Source organism: Aphelocoma coerulescens, unplaced genomic scaffold, assembly GCF_041296385.1.
Source record: "Aphelocoma coerulescens isolate FSJ_1873_10779 unplaced genomic scaffold, UR_Acoe_1.0 HiC_scaffold_56, whole genome shotgun sequence".
Taxonomy (NCBI): domain Eukaryota; kingdom Metazoa; phylum Chordata; class Aves; order Passeriformes; family Corvidae; genus Aphelocoma; species Aphelocoma coerulescens.
The window spans coordinates 848,916-868,615 of record NW_027183905.1 but is presented as its reverse complement, the minus strand read 5'-3'; the positions used below and the strand labels follow the sequence as shown (position 1 = coordinate 868,615).

Genomic DNA, 19,700 nt, shown 5'->3' with positions numbered 1-19,700 from the left:
ATGGAACATTGCATGGCTCAGCTGGGCTTGCTGGAATCTGTTAGGCAGATTCGCTGACTCGATGGGCATAGCTATGGCATCTGCTCTCCTGTTCCCTTTGGCAATAAATCCTGGCAGGTCAGTGTGTGATCTCACATGCATGACACAGAATGGGTACTTTCGGTGGGAGATCAGTTCAATCAGTTTCGAAAGCAGGTTATGAATTTTTGGGTTTGTGACCTCCTTTAGTAAGGCTCTCTCTGCCCTGGAGACTACACCTGCTACATAGGCCGAATCAGTTATCAAAGTGAATGGTTCACTGAACCGCTCAAATGCCCTGACCATGGCTGCAAGTTCTGTCGCTTGTGGGGGTCCTTCAACTACCTGCACATCAGACTCCCACTTCTGAGTGTGAGGATCCCTCCAAGTGATGACAGACTTGTGGGAACGTCCAGAGCCATCTGAAAAGATGGTCAGGGCATTTAATGGTTTTCTGCTTTGAATTTCTTTTGGAATCAGTTTGAAGACGGAAGTAAACAGTCTGTGTTTTGGATGGTATATAGAAATTTGGCCTGTGTAGCTGTCTAGGGCATATTGGAGATGCTCACTGTTTTGAAGGAGGTTATCAAGTGAATCAGTTGCCAATGGTGGGTAGATGCATGTAAAGTCAGACCCTGTAAGGGTGCAGAGGCGGGATCTAGATTTCATCACCAACTGAGCCATAAGTTCCTGTGGCGTTGTGATACTTTTGGATGGCTGGTGCGAGAGGAAAACACTCGATGATTAAGAGGGGATCACTCTGCACCTTGTCCCATTGAAATATTAGCCCGTGAAGGTATGGCATTTCCCCTTACACAATAAATTGAAAAGGCAGACCTGGGGCGCAGCAGTGTCCCTGCTGGGATGACAGCGCTTCCTGTACCTTACAGATGGACTGTCTCGCCTCCTCTGTCAGATGCCTGGGTGATATGAGGTCATCTTTCCCTCACAGGAGGTTGAACAGAGGAGCAAGATCTTCTGTCGTCAGCCCTAGGAGTGGCCTCACCCAATTTATGGACCCGCAGAGCTGATGGAGTTCCTGCAAGGTCTTAGGGTGATCATTGATTTTGACTTGTTGGGGAACCACAGTCTGTTCATGGATTTTCAGTCCAAGGTATTTAAATGGAGAGGTTTTCTGGACCTTTTCAACCTGGATTTCAAATCCATTTGCCTCTAAGGCCTCGATTACCTTCCCCAATGTCCAGTCTAAATACGATTGGTTAGGAACACACACCAAAACATTGTCCATATAGTGGAGCACTACTGCCTTTGCTGCTAACTTTCTGATGGGGGACAGAATGCGAGCTACATACCACTGGCAGATGGTGGGTGAGTTCTTCATGCCTTGCGGCAGAACTCATCACTGGTAGCACTGCATGGGAGCCTTTCAGTTGATGGAAGGGACCGAGAAGGCAAACCAGGGCGCATCGTCTGGGTCGAGACGGATCTGGAAGAAACAGTCTTTAATATAAATGACTACTACCTTCCACTGCCTGGGGAGCATGGAGGGTGAAGGCATTCTGGGCTGCAGGGGTCCCATGTCCTCAATGACTGCATTTATTTTACGCAAGTCCTGTAGGAGGCGCCACTGGTCTTTCCCTGGCTTTTTGATTACAAATACCGGGGAGTAGATGGTTCGATATTTCCTTTTTTCAATTGCTCCTCCACAAGTGTGGTTAGTGCCTTTAATCTGTCATTTTTCAAAGGCCACTGATCAATCCAGATATGTTCTTCAGAGATCCAATTTAATTTCTGTAAGGGGTGCTCTGCAGTGGCCTTTACTAAAAATTTAGGGGTTGAGATGGAATTTCGACTTGAGCCCCCCACTGGGACATGAGATCCCTGCCCCACAATGTAAATCCAGAGTCAATTACAAAAGGACGGACTGATGCTATCTGTCCCTCTGGACCCTCAGTTTGGACAACTGCCTTGCTTCTCTGGGCAGATATAGATCCCCCCAGACCTGTCACAATACCTTCTGCCAGCTGCAGCTCCCAGTGTGATGGCCAATTGTGGGAAGAAATGACTGTCCTGTCTGCTCCTGTGTCCATCATTCCTGCCAGGCTGATGTCCGAGCCTTGGCAAGACAGTTTGCAATTAAGCATGGGTTTGTCATTCCCAACTACCTCAGCCCAGAACACAGAGGGGTTGTAGTCCTGTGGTGGACTACTGGGCATGGCAATAGCTTGGGCCACAACCTGGTTAGCAGCAAGAAAATAGGGAGGGTTAACACACTGGATATTGACAGTAAACAACCCTTGTGGCCCCACTTGAACAATTTCTGGGGTAACACAAATGTCAGCTGGTGAATGTACAACATCTTTTAACACAACAATATACAGTCTCTCAGATTCTCGCAACTCACGACGATTCTCTGGGGTGTCACCGAGTCCATTTGAGTTGCAGAGGTTGTGGTGATTCATTCTTGATTCATTCCCCCACGTGGCCCTGCCACTCCACGCGGTCCTGTCAGTTTTTTGGCTGCATCCCATTGGCAGCAGGCGATGTCATTTGCCTTGGGGAGACAGCTCGGGAACCCTGCTTAATTGGAGCCAGAGCGCTGCAGTTTCAGGCCAAGTGCCCTGGTTTGCCACACTTGGGGCAGACCCAGTTAGCATTTCTATTGCCCTGAGATGCTGTTGCATCTGCAGTGGCTGCCGTTCCTATAACGTTTTCCACCGTTTTTAAATTTGGCTGATGAATTGGCATCAATGTTGTGCAAGCACGAACCATTTGACTTAAGGTCGGTGGAGGTTTGAATGGAAGACCCAAAATCACTCTTTTACAAGCATCATTGGCATTAGTCTTTGCAATTTGGGTTATAATATGCTCTCTTATTATCAGATCTTCTACTTGCCTTTCCATTACGAGCCTCAGTTTATCCACAAAATCAATAAATGGCTCATTTTGCAGTTGCTGAATCTCAGTATAATTCAATTGAGGTGCTAATTTAGGGGACATCATTAAGAACGCTTGCTCAGCTGCTTGCTTTACAGCATTCAGGACCGGTTCTGGTGTATTTTGAGCCTGGTTCTGCAGCTTGGCTAATAACCCCTCACCCCTAAGGTGATCCATAGAAACCCCTGCATTGTTTGGATCCTGCAGTAAAACAGGGAGGACCTCTCCCAGTTGCTTTCTCCAACCTTCTTCCCACATTTGAAACTTGGATGGAGAAAGCAAGCAGGAGAAAATGCTTTTGAGGTCGTGTGGCACAATCACTGTACTGGTGAGAATTATCTGCAGAAGGTTCTTAAAATACTGACTCTCCCTCCCAAATTCTTTCTGGGCTTTGCAAAGCTCTTTCAGCCCTGCAGGATTAAAAGGTTTCCATGTGGGATTATTGCCAGTTCGATCATACGTTACAGGAGCGGCAAAGGGGTAGGAGGGGACTGAGGGGACTCCCGGACCCCATTTCAAGATGGCGTCACTTCCGGTTTCTACTCTGTGGGAACCGGAAGAGGAGACATGGGAACCAGGAAGTCCTTCCCAGGGGGCGGGGTTGGAGGAGCAGGAGGAGCGGCCACAGGATGGGCGGGGATTCCCAACGCAGGGGGCGGTACCCAAAGTGTGGGAGGAGGCCAAAGGCATCACGTCTGCGGGCGGGGATAGAAAAGAGTTGGGGATAGGAGGGTGAAAAGGATTGTGGGAAGAAGAAGAGGGGGGAGGGGTGGACTGTGCCATGTAGTCAGCACCATTGTTCGGACATGTGGAGTGGGGGGAACAATGGCAAACAGCATTTAGAACAGTTTTCTGGGCTTACAGCTGGGGAAGAGGGCAAGGGATACAGGGTTTGGGAAGAGGGTGAGGTGGCCTGGCCAGGGCTATCCCGACAGGGTGGCTGAAAAGACCGAGAGGGGTCAGAGAGAAGGTAGCACCTCTGAGCCTCTGGGCATATCACCTCATTGGGATTTTCCAACCAAGGGGAAGTGGGATGAGGAGCAGGAGGGAAGGAAGGAGGGATATGGGAAGAACTGTGAGGGAATTTGTGCTTTTCTTTTACTTTCTGATCCATTTTATGCAAGTCCCAAAGGACTAGAACAAGGGGAAAAAAAATTTCTCCAGGAGTCCCCTTTTTGCTTTAAATCAGTAATCTTATCCCCCACAGCCTGCCAGAACGCAGGAGATTTTAAATTTGTGGGAGACACTTGAGGAAGGTAAAAGAAAAGCCAGAGAACAAACTGTTTTAACAGACCCTTTGAAAATTTAAAACCACTAACTTGAAGGGATTTCAAACTTGGAGAAAAAGCTCACTTTGGGGCTGAGAGAGTTTTGACTCCATCTCTCTCTCAGCACTTCTTCCACCTGCCACCCGCAAAATGAAAAAAGAAACAAAATATCAGGGACCGAGGATACTCACACAAGTTTCAGAAATCAGTTAAAAGGCGTCCAGTCCCAAATTAAAAGGCACAGGTTGGGTTCTCCAAGGCACGGCTGCTTTCCAAAGTCAGTTCAGTGCAGAATCAGTGGGAGTTAGCAGCCTTCTCTCAGGGCACTGCTCCTAAAACAGAGCAGACTGCACCAAGAGGCGTCAGCAGGTCCAAAGTCGCTTCTTCTCGCTGTCCACCAACAGCCACAATGTCACAGGGATCCACTTGTGTGAGCCCCACGCTTGGGCACCAACCTAACGTGTTGGGTCAAGTGAGAGCTCTGTGAGAAGCTCTTCCCATACTCAGGACACTCGCAGGGCCTCTCCCCAGTGCGGACGTACTGGCAGGTGATGAGCTGGGAGCTCCGGCTGAAGCTCTTCCCACATTCCAAGCACTCCAAAGGCCTCACTCCAGTGTGGATCTTGTGGTCCTTGATGAGGTGGGAGTTCTTGCTGAAGCTCTGCCCACATTCCAAGAACTTGTAGTGCTGTTCCCCGGCATGGATCCTGCGATGGGTGACCAGGTCAGACTTCCATAGGAAGCTCTTCCCACATTCCAAGCATTAGGAGGGATGTTCCTTAGTTTGGATCTCCTGCTGCCGGATCAGGTGGCAGCTCTGGCTGAAGCTCATTCCACGTTCCAAGCACTTGTAGGGTGTCTCAGTTTGAGAGACGATTTAAAAGAGGACACTCTGGAGTCAGTGTCGCCTCCTCTACAGGGTTCCAATAATCCCTTTCCACCAAGAGGAAACGAGTATTAATAGATGAAAGTGAAGAAAACTCCAGCGGTTTGTTAACAAACAGAATGCCCTCAAGGCAAGAAAAAACAGTAAATAACTGCTAGACATTAAATTGTCAGCCCTTACCCCCACACACCCCCTGGGACAAAAGACCCAGAACGCCGGATAAATCCCCGCTCTCCACACGCGGTACAGGACGGCGCCGGCTTCTCCCTCGGGGAAAAACCAGCCCGGGGCTGTTCCGAAGGCGGTGAAAGCCCGGGCTCGGCCGGCGCTGAGCTCCTGCCCAGGGCGGCTCCGCGGGCACGGGCCCGGCAGGCGAAGCAGCGGCGCTGAAGCCCCGGGCTGTTTTCTCTCCCGGCTCGGCCCGGCTCGCAGGGGCTTTGGGCTGCAGCGGCGCCGCTCCGCTCCCGCCGGCGCGGAGCCCCCGGGCTCCGACAGAGCAGCTGCTCAGCTCCCTGCGGGCACCCCGAGGCTCGCCGCTGCAGCCTCTCCGAACCGCGGCAAGGAAAAAATCCTCTCTGTGCCGGCGCCAAAAAAGCTTTTCAGCCAAGCAAAAAGCCTCGGTGGACAGAGAGCGACGGAAAACCTGGGCAGCGAGGCTTCAAAACGCCCGCGCAGCGAACGAGGAGCCTCTCCTCGCCCCGGCCCCACACACGGCCCATCCCGGGCTGCCGGGGCTCAAAGCTTGTGGCCAATATTTGCTAACTTTTACCCTGTTTCTTATATTTGCACAGGTACAATAATTTGAACCCTTTCAACTGGAACGGGTACAACAGACCCAGCCTGGGCACAGGGAGGGAATTTATTACCAGCCAAATCCCAGCAGCACAAGGAGAAGGCAAACAAATCTCTCCAACACCTTCCCCCCACCCAGCGCGGATCACCCGGAACGGGGGTCACCAGGGCTCTGCCCAACGGGGGTCACTGGGGATCATCCAACGCCGATCCTCCCACGGGGGATGGAGCTGGAGCAGCGCACGAAGCTCTTCCCGCACTCGGGGCACTCACAGGGCTTCCATTAGTGGAACCTCCATTGGTGTTGGGTCAAGTTAGAGCTCTGGGAGAAGCTCTTCCCACACTGGGGACACTCATAGGGCCTCTCCCCAGTGTGGATGCGCCGGTGAATGGTGAGGTGGGCGTTGCGTTTGAAGCCCATCCCGCAGTCAGGGCAGCGGAAGGGCCTCTCATCTGTGTGAATACGCTCATGTTTGAGGAGGTGGGAGCTCCTCTGAAACCTCTTCCCACACTCAGAACACTCGTAGGGCTTTTCCCCGGTGCGGGTGTGCTGGTGTGCCCTCAGCCTGTAGCTCCACCTGAAGCCCTTCCCACATTCCAAGCACTTGTGGGGCTTCTCCCCACCCTGAGGCTTCTCCCCCAGCTCCGAGCTCCCCCTGGATCTCCGGCTGCCTTCCCGGCACAGGGGGGCTCTTTCCTCCTTGGATCTCTGGGGGCTGCGTTTGCAGCCCCTCCTCGTGCGGCATCTCCGGTGCTTTTCCTCCTCCTCCATCTGCCTGTGCCTTGGGAATGACAAATCCTGGTTTGGGGGAAAAACAAGGTGTGAGCACCGTGGACTGGGGGTTCCTCCTGCCCAGGTCAATCACCTGCTATGTCGTGTCTGTAAAAACCTCCAAAACACCAAGATTCAGACCAAAAGTCCCCCAAACATCAAGACACAGACCCAAAACTCTCAAAACATCAAGATTCAGAAAAAAACCGCGCCTGAATATAAACATTCAGCACCCACCAAAAAAAAAAAAAAAAAAAAAAAAAACCAAACCAAAAAAAACCAACAAAAAAGCACCAACATGTAGCCCAATAAACCTCAGAAACACCAAGATTCACACCCGGGAAAATCATGGATCCCCCTCCCTGACCACCTGCTGGATGAGGGGGCAATGCTCCTGGGGAGGCTGCAGATACAGCGAGTGCTGGAACCTTGGGGTGCCTCCTCTTCCTGTTCCTCCTCCTCCTCCTCTATCCCTACTCCTCCTCACACTCCTCTTCCTCACACTACTCCTTCTCCTGCAGAATCCCACCTGCTGCTCCCACGGGCATCGTTTCACCATTCTGGTCTCCAGCCCTGCTCCTCCAGCCTTTCTCCTGCTCCCCCCAGGCCCAGCACCCAGCCCTGGCTCGCTCTGCCCCCCAGAGCTCTCGGATCGCACAGCACGAGCAGCGATGCAGCTGCGGCAGCTCGGGCTGGGGCAGCGCTGGGCTCTCGGCCGCTCCTGCCCGCACTCGGCCCCCGCCGCAGCCACTTCTGCCAGCACAGCACGGCCCGGCCCGGCCTTGGCGCTCCCCCCCTCCCACCTCCCCAAATTCCCCTGGCGGGGGGCGCCAAGGCCGGGCCACACGTGGGCTCCAGCTGGGGAGCGCCGGGCGCTGCGGCTCTGCCTGGCAACTGCTGAGTCACCAGCGCCGCGCCTTCTGATTGGCTGAGCGCTGCCTGAGGGCCGCGCCTGCACCAAGGGGGGACACCCTGCTCCAGGGGGGATGTCCCGAAAACCGGGCACCCCCAGCGAACCAACAACACCAACGCCTCCTTACAAACACATGCTCTGAATCTGCTCGGACACAGCCACACGCACGTGCACACAAGCAAGTGACAGCACAAACCAGCAGCTCCACAAAATGGCACTGACTGACACACACTGCTGCTCAGCCAAGCTCCTGCTCAATTCCTCAACTTCCAGAACAACAACAAAGCCTGAACAGAACCAGGGACATCGTGTCCTATACAAAAGGGGACAATGCTGAGGCAGTTTGCACATTCTCCCAGAGCTAATTAAGGACATGGACACCCAGCAGGGGGAAAACGGGAAGTCAAGAAGGGGTCTCAGCAACAGGGGATGGATGGTGTTGGTGTGCTGGGAAAGGATTGGTTGAAGGGAGTGTGCAGGAATATGGTTAAGGCAAACAGCAGCAGGAGGAATCTATGTAGTAAGAAAGGAAAAGGAAGATGGAAAAGAGGAGGAAGAGAAAAATAGTGAGAACTGGAATGTTTTACAGCACCTTCCCTAATCTTATCATCCAAAAGGGCCAAAACCCTCTTACCCTCACGGCCAGCTCCACCTCCTTTGCATCCCTGCTTTCCGGGACAGGAAAGAAAAAGAAGCTCAGGATTTCAGGTGTTTCTCTGTGGTGGGGAGCAGCAGGACAGGGCAGCACGGGCTGGGGGCCTGTGGGGAGCTGCGGGGCCGGGCCGGGGCTGTGGGGCAGCCGGGGCTCAGCGCCGGGCACTGCCTGACCCCAACACCCCCCGGGCAGGGCCGGCAGTGGCCCCCGGCCCCCAGGAGGCTGCGGGATGTGGAAGGATCAGGATTTTCTTTTACTGATCTTGTTTGGGTCCCTGGAGAAACGAATGATTTTGCAGAAAGCTCAGCAGCTGTCAGAGGATGAGCACCCACAGGCACTGAGGGGGCTGCAGGAGAGGCACAAGAAGCCCCTGCAGCACTTGGCCAGAAAGGCTCAGCAGGGCAATGCAAGAAGGGATGAGCAAAAGGCCAAGGTGAAGGCAAAGGCCATGGCAGAGTTTCTACAGCCCCCAGGGATGAACCGCAGGGCCCAAGGGGGCCCCAGCACCCAGGGGACGGTGGCGGCCACAAGCACCTGGCACAGGCATTGCCCTCCTCGGCACGGCAGAGCCCACCCAAACAGCCCCTGGCAAGGAATCAGGGGTCCATCTGCAGGCCAGAAGGACACTGCAAGCACAGACAGCAGCACCCTCAGCACCAGCAAGTCCACCCCACATGGACATGGATTGTCAGGGCTGGCAGAGCTCCCAGCAGACCAGGGACCCACCGCACCAGAGCCCTTGAGAACATTCAGGGTGTGTCTGAGGATGATTTACCAAAATACGAATATTGATCTAATATCGACATGCAACTGAGACTGACAAAAACTCCCTAACAGTTTAGAGTTAGTGTATGGTTTATTTGGCGCCACGCACTGCATGGGATAGCTCCCTATGTTGCAGTGCCCTGATCCTAGCAAACACAAAGCTTTTTATTTACAAAAATTATGAATATCCAAAATACAAATGCATATTCATAGCGTTAACACCTCCCATTCTCTGTCTTATATGGAAATGAGCTTAAATGTCATTAAGCATGTGTAGTGTGTGTTCTGAATTTTGTTGGTGGTCTTGAATTGGGTCAGTGGTGTTGGGGAAGATGAAACAGGAAAGCCTTATAAATATGATTGCCTAACAAAAGATTTTGGGAATATGAAAACTATAAGCGACATCGAAATGAAGGCCACCTTTGAGATATAAAGTCCTAGTTACTGAACAACTAGAAAACAATGGTATAGCTGGCTGAAGGTAATCCCCTCTTGATTAGACAATAACCTCTGCTTGCAGACAGGTCCAAGGGTCAGAGCAGACCCTACTAGCTCAGCAGAAGGGGTCCAAGGAGTAGTTTTTAGAAGTTAAAATGTGACACTCTATGGTAATGCAATAACTCTTATAGGCTGTATGTAAATGCTATAGGATTTGTACCTTGTATTAGATTGGCTAATGAGAATTAGAATATTCAGTACAGAAGACGATTTATTGTATTGTAACAAGGACCTTACGCTTGTAACTCTCTTGCTCTTGCTCTTAGCTCTTCTCTTTTACTTGCTCTTAGTCTCTTGATTCATCTCTCTCTCTCCTGCACCTTGGGCCTGCTTGGAGCTGCAGCTGGCAGCTCTAAGCAGTGCCCTGGTACCCACGCCCTTTGCAATAAACAGCGTGCACCACAAGACCTGCTTATAGAGATCTCTCATCTCCGTCCGTCTCTCCGGCCGGGCCTGACCGAACCCTCCCCCTCATCATGATCAGTTTCCACACAGTGGTCTTATCAAAATGAAGTAACTCATCTTCCTCATTTTGACCTTTTCGCCTCTGAACTTCAACAATCCTAATTACTTTAGTGACCTCTAAGTTTCTTCTTGCATGACTTTTGGACAGGTTCCCACCAAGGGAGGAAATTGGTAATTGTCCTTGTTCCCTACACCAACTTATCAATATTTCTATTCCTCGTTCTAAGCACAGCTAAGCAAACATACAAATGACCATCAGTTATTTGGTAATCAGTTACATCTTAAAACCCATTTCAGGTCCAGCTCTCTTAACTATTTTAATTAACTCTAGCTGGGCACAAATTCCTTCCCACTAATTTCAACACAGCTAGCCTATAAGTAAAATCTTTATGTTTCTTCTAAATCTATGTTTCATTCCCCACTTCTCTTTTAACAGTGAGTAAATTCTTTTACTCAGTACACAGATTCCTCTTAATTTATCCAAGCGGCGTGGTCAGCCTTTTTCTCATTCAAGACTAAACCATACGCTTTGGATAGTGGTGTCAAGGCTGCTGTTCTCCACAGCATCTTCCAATACCAAACAAGCATCACCATGGATAAAATCCAACTTGCACTTACTACAAAGCAGTACAATAATGGGATGAATCAAGGCATTGAGTATTCCAGTTGTTGTTGGTGACGATCCAAAAAGCACATCCCACCAATGATGGGACAAATGTCCTTCAAATCATTTTAAAATTGTTTTGATAGTTTCTGTATCATGATGCACCATGATCCATGTCTTCTTTCCTGCATCTTCAACTTCCTCTAGAATTTGTCTCAGCTCTTGATGTTTTAGCAGCAGTACCACTAGGGTCAGATTCATTCCTATAGGGACAGGCAACACTTCTTGGACAGTAATCAGGCTTGCCTTTATATACTGATGTGATATTACAGGTGCCTGATAAGAAAAATCGCATCCTTCAATTTTTGAATATTGCAAATATACAAATTAAACTGGGTCTCATTTACAATTAAATTGTCTACTGTTATGGTGGGACATGCCATCCTGAGGCAGATGCAACCTCTTCCGTATACACTAGCTGCGTTGTTTGGTTAATGGAATGCACCTCAAAGTGGCAAATGCTTTGGTCTGTATCCAAACAAATGTCTTTATCTTCTTCTAAAATCCCTTCACATATGTACCCTAACTGCTCCCTCATAGAAGAGGGCTCTCGGTTAATGGTTTGCCGCTGGCTTTTAATTTCTCATGCCCACATCCTATGTTCAGAGTGGTATAATACAGTTCCCTCATGATTTAGTCTTAAAGCGCCTATTGGATGTGTCATGCTGATGGAGGCATTGTGTATGGTCAGGACAAAGGCTGTTACCACACTCGTTACGGGGTCATAAGAGAAATTGACCAAAATCTACCAAGACTGAAGCTCTTTCTATTTCAGAGGCGTTATCCCAGACAATTTTTTTGAATTTCAGCAGGCAATGTTCCTTCTCCACCTTCCCTAATGACTGCAGTGGCCACTGACTGCATCCACAGTTGTGCTTGAGTACATCCAAGAGCCAAAGAAACATTTTTACTGGCTGTACCTAGGGCATTAATCATCAATTCATGGTCTTGTTCTTCTGTATTCTCCCGGTCTGGTAATATTTTGGACAGTTTCCAATGGTCATCACCCAGGGCCAGTACGGAAGATTGCAACGGTTGCTGTAATTTAATTAAGTCACTCCCTACTGAGGTCAATTTGTTCATTAGCACTTCTGAGTCTGTTGTGCTTAAAACTCCTAATCCTGTTCTAATAATCTGGTAAAATCTCTCTTTGTTTTAAAATTATCAGACATACAGTTTTGAAGCCAAGTCTTCCAATTCATAAAAGGGTTTTTGAGAAATGGGGTGCATTCTGGCCGGATGGTGGATACATTTACCTGCATCCCCATTTCTACTTGTTTCAAAGACCATTTTGGGCTATTCGACAGTCTTTTAACCCCTCTCCTTTTGATCGCATATGGTCCAATTTTGCTGATTTTGGGGGCCATGGACTGTTCTCCTTTTCCCTGAATTGTCATTTTCACTTTTTTTGATACTGGTGGGGTCACCTTATTTTGATCTTTATAATGTTCAGTACATACTTGGGTGATATTAAAATCAATGTCATATGCTTTTGTTGCACACTCCTCTATTTTAAGTCTAAACTCTGGACACTTGCTTAAGCATTTGTCACAGCATTCAGGGCCAAATCAGATTAAGTTTCATGGGCGGATGGTAAGCCTCATGAAACCCATCCTGCACAAATGCATATTTACATCTTCAAACATCCCTTCCTTCCCACAGGCTTGCGTTTGTGACTCTGAGCATTTTGTCCAAAGCCTTCTGAAAGTGAGGATCATATGCCTTCCCCTGGCATCGGTATATTTCAGTCGTGTTAGACTGGAGTAGTACTACTTTAACTCTTGTTACGATTGTAAGAATAATTAGTAAAGTCCCAACTTTCCACATCATGTCCATTATAACTGAATTCATCCATCGCCTTTTCGGGTCAGCTTCAGCTTCAGTTCATTGTCGCCTGGTGTTACCTCCCAAACTCCCTCAGGAGCTTTCTTCACTCGGGAGTGATGAATCCAGGCCTTCTGCTCTTTGATCTTGATTGCAGTGAAGGTGGTGAGGATCACCTGGAACAGTCATTCCCACTGAGGTTCCAAAATCTTCTCTGCAAGAGACAACATACACATACTCTCCAGGTTGTACATCATGTACTGGCCCATCTAATTCTCTGCTTTGGGCTCCAGCCACATACTTTTCAATTTCTCTGAGTTGTTTATTCGAGGCCACCATATATCTGTGAAGGGTTTCTTCTCCCACCTGAATGGGTGAAGTTCCCTCCTGAACTGCATATGGCCTCCCATATAAAATTTCAAATGGACTTAACTTTTCCTTTGTTCTGGGTTTTGTTTGATTTTTGTCCCAATCTTATAATTTGTTGCTTAATCAAATGGTTCATCTTTTCTACCTGGCCACTAGACCAAGGGTTGTATGGGCCATGTAACTCCCAATCTATTCCCAGGTGGTGACTGATTTGTTGCACAATTTTTGAAATAAAATGTGGCCCTCTATCTGAAGACATAGTGGCTGGAGCTCCAAAGTGGGGTATTATTTCTTGCAACAATGCTTTGGTCACTTCTCGTGCTTTAGCTGTTCTAGTGGGAAAGGCTTCTGGCCATCCTGAAAAGGTATCTGCTAATACCAATAGGTATTGATACCCCCCTTTTCTGGGTAATTCTGTAAAATCAATTTGCCACTGTTGCCCAGGTCCGCAGCCTTTCCCAATTTGTCCAGCCTTAGGTTTTGGAATATTCTTAGGATTAGTTCAGCGGCAAAGACCACACTGGTGAGTTACTTGTATCACTGCACCTTGCAATCTCCTAGCCATAATCCTATCTTTCAAATAATTGCACAAAGCATCCATTCCCCAATGTGTTTTCTCATGTTCTTTCTGCACCAGTGACAACAAATAAGAAGGTACTATGAGCTTGTTACCCTTAGTTACAGCCCATCCCTCCTGATTATAACTTGCATCTTCCTTTTTTGTAAGTTTCTTATCTTTCTTGTTGTATTCTGGCCTACCTTCAAGGTAAATCTTTCCATCTGATATTGATGTTGCCTCTACTTTTTCATTGGGTATTTCACCTTTGGCTGTGTCTTTTGCCTCTCTGTCCGCCAGCATATTTCCCTCTTCCAATTCAGAACTCACTTTTTGGTGTGCTTTAATGTGCATGATAGCCACCTTTTCAGGTAACTGAACTGCATCCAACAACTTTAGTATCTCTGCTGCATGCTTGATACTCTTCCCTTGTGAGTTTAACAGTCCCCTCTCCTTCCAGATGGCTCCATGTGCGTGAACCACCCCAAATGCATACCTTGAATGTGTATAAATATTAATCTTCTTTCTTTTTGCCAATTCTAAGGCTTGGGTTAGAGCCATTATTTCAGCCTTTTGTGCAGAGGTGTTCATTGGCAATGGTCCAGACTCTGTTACCTCTCAGCTGGTGGTAACGGCATACCCAGCATGTCTTTTCCCACTGATGACATAACTGCTTCCATCAGTGAACCAGGTCTCAGTGCCTCAAGAGGAGTGTCCTTCAGATCTGGGCGACTGGAGTAAGTGGCCTCGATGGTCTCCAGGCAGTCGTGGATCACCGGTTCTCCCACGTTCCCACTGAGGAATGAAGCTGGGTTCACAATATTAGTCACCACAATTTCAACATCATCTTGTTCTACCAATATGGCCTGGTACTTCAGGAATCTCTGAGGGGAGAGCCAATGGCCCCCTTTCGCCTCCAGGACTGCAGATACTGTATGAGACACTAGCACAGTCATTTTCTGGCCCAGGGTGAATTTGTATGCCTCTTGGATGTTTATTGCCACTGCTGCAACGGCTCTGAGGCACCCTGGCCATCCCTTGGCAGCTGCATCCAGCTGTTTGGAAAGGTAGGCTACTGCCTGCCGATAGGGGCCCAAGTCTTGTGCCAGTATTCCCAAGGCAATCCCTTGCTTTTCATGAGAAAACAAAAAGAATGGTTTACTCACGTCTGGAAGTCCCAGGGCTGGAGCTGACGTGAAGGCCTTCTTCAGTTGGTCAATAGCTCGCGTTGCTTCTTCCGTCCGCTGCAGGCTCTTGTTTCCTTCCGTAATCAATGCATATAAAGGTTTAGCAAACGACCCATAATCATTAATCCACAGTCTGCACCACCCTGTCATACCTAGAAAAGTTCTCAGCTCTTTTGCTGTCTGGGGTTTCGGGATCTGGCATATTGCTTCTTTGCACTCTCATCCCAAGGTTCTTTGTCTAGCACTTATTTCATAGCCCAGGTAAATAACTGTTTGCTTTACCATCTGGGCCTTCTTTTGGGACACCTGATACCCTTGCAAGCCCAAAAAGTTGAAGAGGCTTACCGTCCAGTTCATACATGCCTCTTGGGTCTGGGTGGCTACCAAAAGGTCATCCACATGCTGAAGCAGCTGTCCTTCTCCCAGTGGGGGTTCCCAGGATTCTAGATCCCTCGCAAGCTGTTCTCCAAATAGAGTAGGAGAGTTCTTGTACCCTTGGGGTAATACACACCATGTGAGTTGAGTTTTGCGTCCACTCTTGGGGTTCTCCCACTGAAATGCAAAACTTTTCTGGCTGGCTTCATGGAGAGGGAGGCAAAAGAAAGCATCCTTCAAATCTAAAACGGTAAAGCAGGTTAGTTCAGGTGTTAAAAAGTATAAGGATTAGCAACCACTGGGTACAAATCCTCAGTTACTTTATTGATTCCCCTCAAATCTTGTACTAACCTGTGTGACCCATCAGGTTTCTTCACAGGTAAAATAGGAGTATTAAAATCAGATTGACACTCCCTTAACAATCCAATTCGCAAAAAGTTCTCAATAATTGACCTAATCCCTTCTCTGTCTTCCCTTTTCAAGGGATATTGCTTGACCCTTACAGGCTGTTTCCCTTCCTTAAGCTTAATTTGAATTGGCAGGGCATTCTTTGCCCTCCCTGGGGTACCAGAGGCCCACACTCCAGGGAATACTTGATCCATTATCTTCTTAATAATTTCTTCTTCATTTGCTATTTCAGTTTCTTTGACTATTAGCATTAGACTCCGCAACTCCACATATTGCTGATCTTCTACTTCCAAACTAATTTCCCCATTTTAAAATATTATTTTCGCCTCCAGCTGCTCTAGCAGGTCTCTGCCCAAAAGTGCAGATGGAGCGTTAGGCATTGTCATAGGTTAGCAAGCATAGTCCCGGAAGGGATGTCCTTGCTAAGGGGTGCTTACAGCTTCCTCTGGGACCTGACAGAACCTATCAGCTGGCCAGTTTGAATATGGACAATTCTTTAAGCCACTTAAAGTTGTGACCACCTCTGTGATACACACTTAAGAATAGACAAACTCCCCCCCAAGCTCTCTCTCGTTTCCGGCACTGGGACAGGTGGCTGCGGGCCCCGTGCAGGGGCCAGCGGGCCCGGCCAGGCCCTGCTTGGGCCAGGCTGGGCCGGGCCATGGCCAGCCTGGAGCCATGGGCCTGTTCCACCCGTGGACCCCCCCCCCCCCCCCCCCCCCAGCCCTGCTGTGGGCAGCTGGAGCGGCTTGGCTCTCCCCCCTCTCCACTTCGATAAGCAAAATTCCAGCTGCAAGGCCGAGGTGAGATTAACCCCTTTATTGCTGTGACGAGCTGAAAACCTGAGGGAAGAGAAAGAGGAGATACTTAAAGCTGAAAGTCTGTTGTGAAGCTATGATATATCAGAGTATCCTGTTGTAATTTCATGAAGATCTGGGGGGTGGAGTGTTCAACTCGTAAGCAAAAGCACCTGCGCTGAGATAGGCAGATGCTGACGCAGCTGTAATTTCATGAGAAGTTTGGACAGGGAGAGATGAAAGCGATGAGGACTTTTGCTCCAAATGGGAAACGAGAAACCTCAGTTCCTAGAGAAGCTCCCAGAGATAGTCTTAAAGATGAAGCTGAAGAAGACCCTTTGCTCCCAGGAAAGGAGAAGGGCCTCTGTTCTTAGAGATGAAATGCTCCCAGAGATGGGTAAAGAGAACTATTGTTTCTGAACGGCTCAACCTTAAAATTGTACCCCAAAAAACTTCAAGAGTGGACCCTCGAAAGCAGTTGCGGGAAAAGCTGCAAGTCGGGGGAAGGGACTCGCATGCGAGCAGAGAGACTCCTCTTCCTAAATGGACTGAACAATATTTGGAAGTGGGTGGCTGTCTCGGTGTGATACTGTTTTCATAGCACGAGCAAAAAGAGACTTCTCTTTCTAAATGGACTGAACAAGGTTATTATGGAAGTGGTAAACAGACTGAACATCTTAAGGGTTGTCTTTTTACATTGTCAGTGGGAGAAGGGAGGAAGGTGGGGGGAGGAGGAGAGTTCTGAAGGTGTGGTATAATTTTTTTTTCCTCTTTTAGGTCTGTTAATAAACTTCTTTATATTCTTTCAAGTTTGGTGCCTGCTTTGCGTTTCTCCTAATTCTTATCTCACAGAAGATAAACAGTAATGAGTATTTTAGACCAAACCACTACAGGCATATATAAAAATCGATGAATTCCCCAGTTTTCCCAATTTATATTTCAGTGGTTTACAAAAGTATGCCCTTTCAGATTGACCAGTTGCCCTTGTTCTTACAACATAATTACTTGATATAGGTATCAAAGCTTTATTCAACACTGAATATGTTGCCCCTATTTGTATCCCTCTTCCCGATTGCTATAAACTCTCCATGCTACATCAAGCAAAGTCTCTAAATTACAGCTCATTGGACCTTGAATCTTCTGGAGCTTCCACCTGATGTCTCCTGTGGATTGTCCTAAAAATAAGTTTACCAATTGCTGCACTCCTTCCGATCCAGGATCCAAGGTGGTATAGCGGCGCATCGCATCTTGCAAGTTGTCTAAAAATTCAGAAGGTGTTTGAGAGGGACCCGGCTTAATAGCATACAGGGCTGACCAGTTTATGGCTTTAGGGATTGCTCTTTCTAGCCCTTTTATTATGAATTCCCAGTACCTTTTTAACTGTGCCATTTCATCTGGCTCATTAGGGTCCCACTCTGGATCCTGAAGAGGAAGTACCTTTTTAACATCCTCCTGTGTTATCCTGCAATCATCCTCAGCCATATTCACAGCTGTCTTTAATTGCTTTTCTGATTCAGTTGGAGCATCAAGCAGTAACTGAATATCAGCCCAATCAGGATTGTGTTGCTTTACCATAAATTTAAATTTCTTAGCAACCCCTATTGGGTCACTCTGGTAATTTCTGGCCACTTTTTCCCAGGCCTCTGTATCTATAATAGAAAAGGGGATTTTAACTAATATAGGAATCCCTTCATGATTTACTGCTTCCCTTAAATGTGCTTGTATATTTCTTTTAGTTCACTCCCGGGTCCTTAATGTTATAGGACTCTGTGGGGAGGGTGGTTCATCCTCTTCGCTGTCACTGCTTGGTCAAGGTGGGTACGGGTTAGTTGTTATCGATTTCCCTGAGGGAGATGAAATAGAAAGTGGAGCCGGGTTTGGGGATGGAGATGATGGTAACTCTGATTCTGTATCATTTGCTACCCCTCCCCCATCTCCCTTTTTAGGGGGTGACTTAAGTAGATCTGCCAGTTCTTGTTCTTGGGCTTCCGCCTGATATACCTTGTCAGGATGGGTACATCTCTGGTTTATTGAACATGTACCGCAACATCGCTTAGGTTTTTCATTATTAACTCTGTTATCCTTTTCAAAAGCCAATACTAAGGAATCCGAGGGTGGTCTGATCCCACACTCTTTTTGTCACTGAGGTTGATTTCAAAGAGTGAAAAATAATTCAGCATAAACAATCTCTGGCCATTTTTGCTCACGTCTAAGAAAAAGCATTAGTTGCAGTAATGTTTCATAATCCAGTGTACCAAAAGGTGGCCACTTCACACTCCCTTCCAGTTTATAAAGCGGCCACCATTGGGTGCATAACTTAATAAGCTCCCTCTTGGTCTCTGAACCACTATGATTCACCATCTTTTTCCAGTGTGCCAAAACACATCCCAAGGGGCTACTCTTAGGAACCTCTTTGCTTTCGCTTGCCCCCATTTTTAAAATTCTTTTTTTTCCTAACGCTTTTAAACTTTATCCCAGTTCCAAAGTTTCACTTCAGGGAAGTCTTCTGGTACAAAATTATACTGGACACACTCAGCTTTAATAATCTCTATTGGTTTCTGTAAAAGCCTGGAAATCCCGTTATCCAGTGTATCAAGTAAGCTATCACTACCATATCTTTCTTTACCAGTTGCTAACAAAATCTCTACAGCTATCACAGTTGCCTTTTGTTCTTTTGTATAACAAAGATAAAAAGTTCCCCTCTGTCTCGGTTTTGAAAGACAGGTGTCTGCTAAGGAAGGCAGAAGCCTCCCTTGAAGTGGCAGATATAACCCCTTTCCCTCTGAGTTATTATAATTTTGAAATCAAGGACCTTTAGGCAAAGATGTGGGAAATAGGAATAACAGTTCTTTACTACATATATATATATATATATATATAACCAGTCAAACAAAACAACAACAACTGTGGCAGTAACAGCAAACACAAACCCAGTCCCAGCCTTCTCGGCTGTCAGGCCCTTTCCCCTCGGGTGCAGTTCCGCTCGCAGCCGGCAGGGGCGCTGGCGGCTCCCGGTGAGCAGGGCAGGTGCAGGGGGCGCTCCGGAGCGAGCTCGGGGAGCACGCGGCACTGGCGGCCTGGGATCCCGGGGAAGGATGGAACAAAAGCTTCACAAACCGCTGGGCAGCCGATCCCGGACTCTCGGAAACAGCAGGCTGGAACGGCAGGCTGGAGCGGCAGGGACGACCACAGACCCCGGGTGGCAGACGAGATGTATCCAAAAGGGGAACCCCCCGGAGGTCCAGGCAGGCAGGGTGAGCACGGCTACAACGCAGCGAAGGCTTGAAACAGCAGCGGGGTAGGGCGGCCACAGCCCAGCCTCCAGCAGGGCAGGGAAAACAGCTTTGGGATCCCGGTGTTGTTTCCAGCAGAAAGAAACACGGCCGAGAAACAGGAACCCGCAACTCCCCCCTCTGCAGCCTCTCTCTCCAGGTGCCGAGAGCGAACTGAACTCACACCCAGGTGAAAACAAAAAGCCTGTCGAGGCCCTTTTGTCTTCTCTTAAGTATGGCCATTTGTTCCTAGCAACATGCATATGGGAAAAAATTCCTTTAACAGGAAAAAACTAGGACTAAACTAAAACCCCAACA

At 48.3% G+C, this 19,700-nt stretch overlaps 1 protein-coding gene, 1 long non-coding RNA gene and 1 pseudogene across 4 annotated transcripts in view; all 3 read right to left on the bottom strand.

Annotated features, from left to right (window-relative positions):
• Positions 1-6,146, bottom strand: part of LOC138101926 (zinc finger protein 208-like) — a 198,121-nt pseudogene extending 191,975 nt beyond the window's left edge.
• LOC138101924 (zinc finger protein 135-like) overlaps positions 6,146-19,700 on the bottom strand; it is a 46,315-nt gene continuing 32,760 nt past the window's right edge. Inside the window, exon 3 of the mRNA XM_068999674.1 lies at positions 6,146-6,486. Coding sequence (XP_068855775.1) covers positions 6,146-6,486 — 341 coding nt within the window. The remainder of the gene's footprint in view (positions 6,487-19,700) is intronic.
• LOC138101906 (uncharacterized) lies at positions 9,040-15,776 on the bottom strand. Of its 3 annotated transcripts, XR_011147279.1 has the most exons (3): positions 14,876-15,776; positions 14,510-14,604; positions 9,040-14,138 (listed from the first exon to the last, which is right to left on the bottom strand). It is a non-coding gene; the product is annotated as an uncharacterized lncRNA (long non-coding RNA). The 3 variants fall into 3 exon arrangements; XR_011147278.1 differs by having other exon boundaries at positions 9,040-14,151; positions 14,510-15,776; XR_011147277.1 differs by having other exon boundaries at positions 14,510-15,776.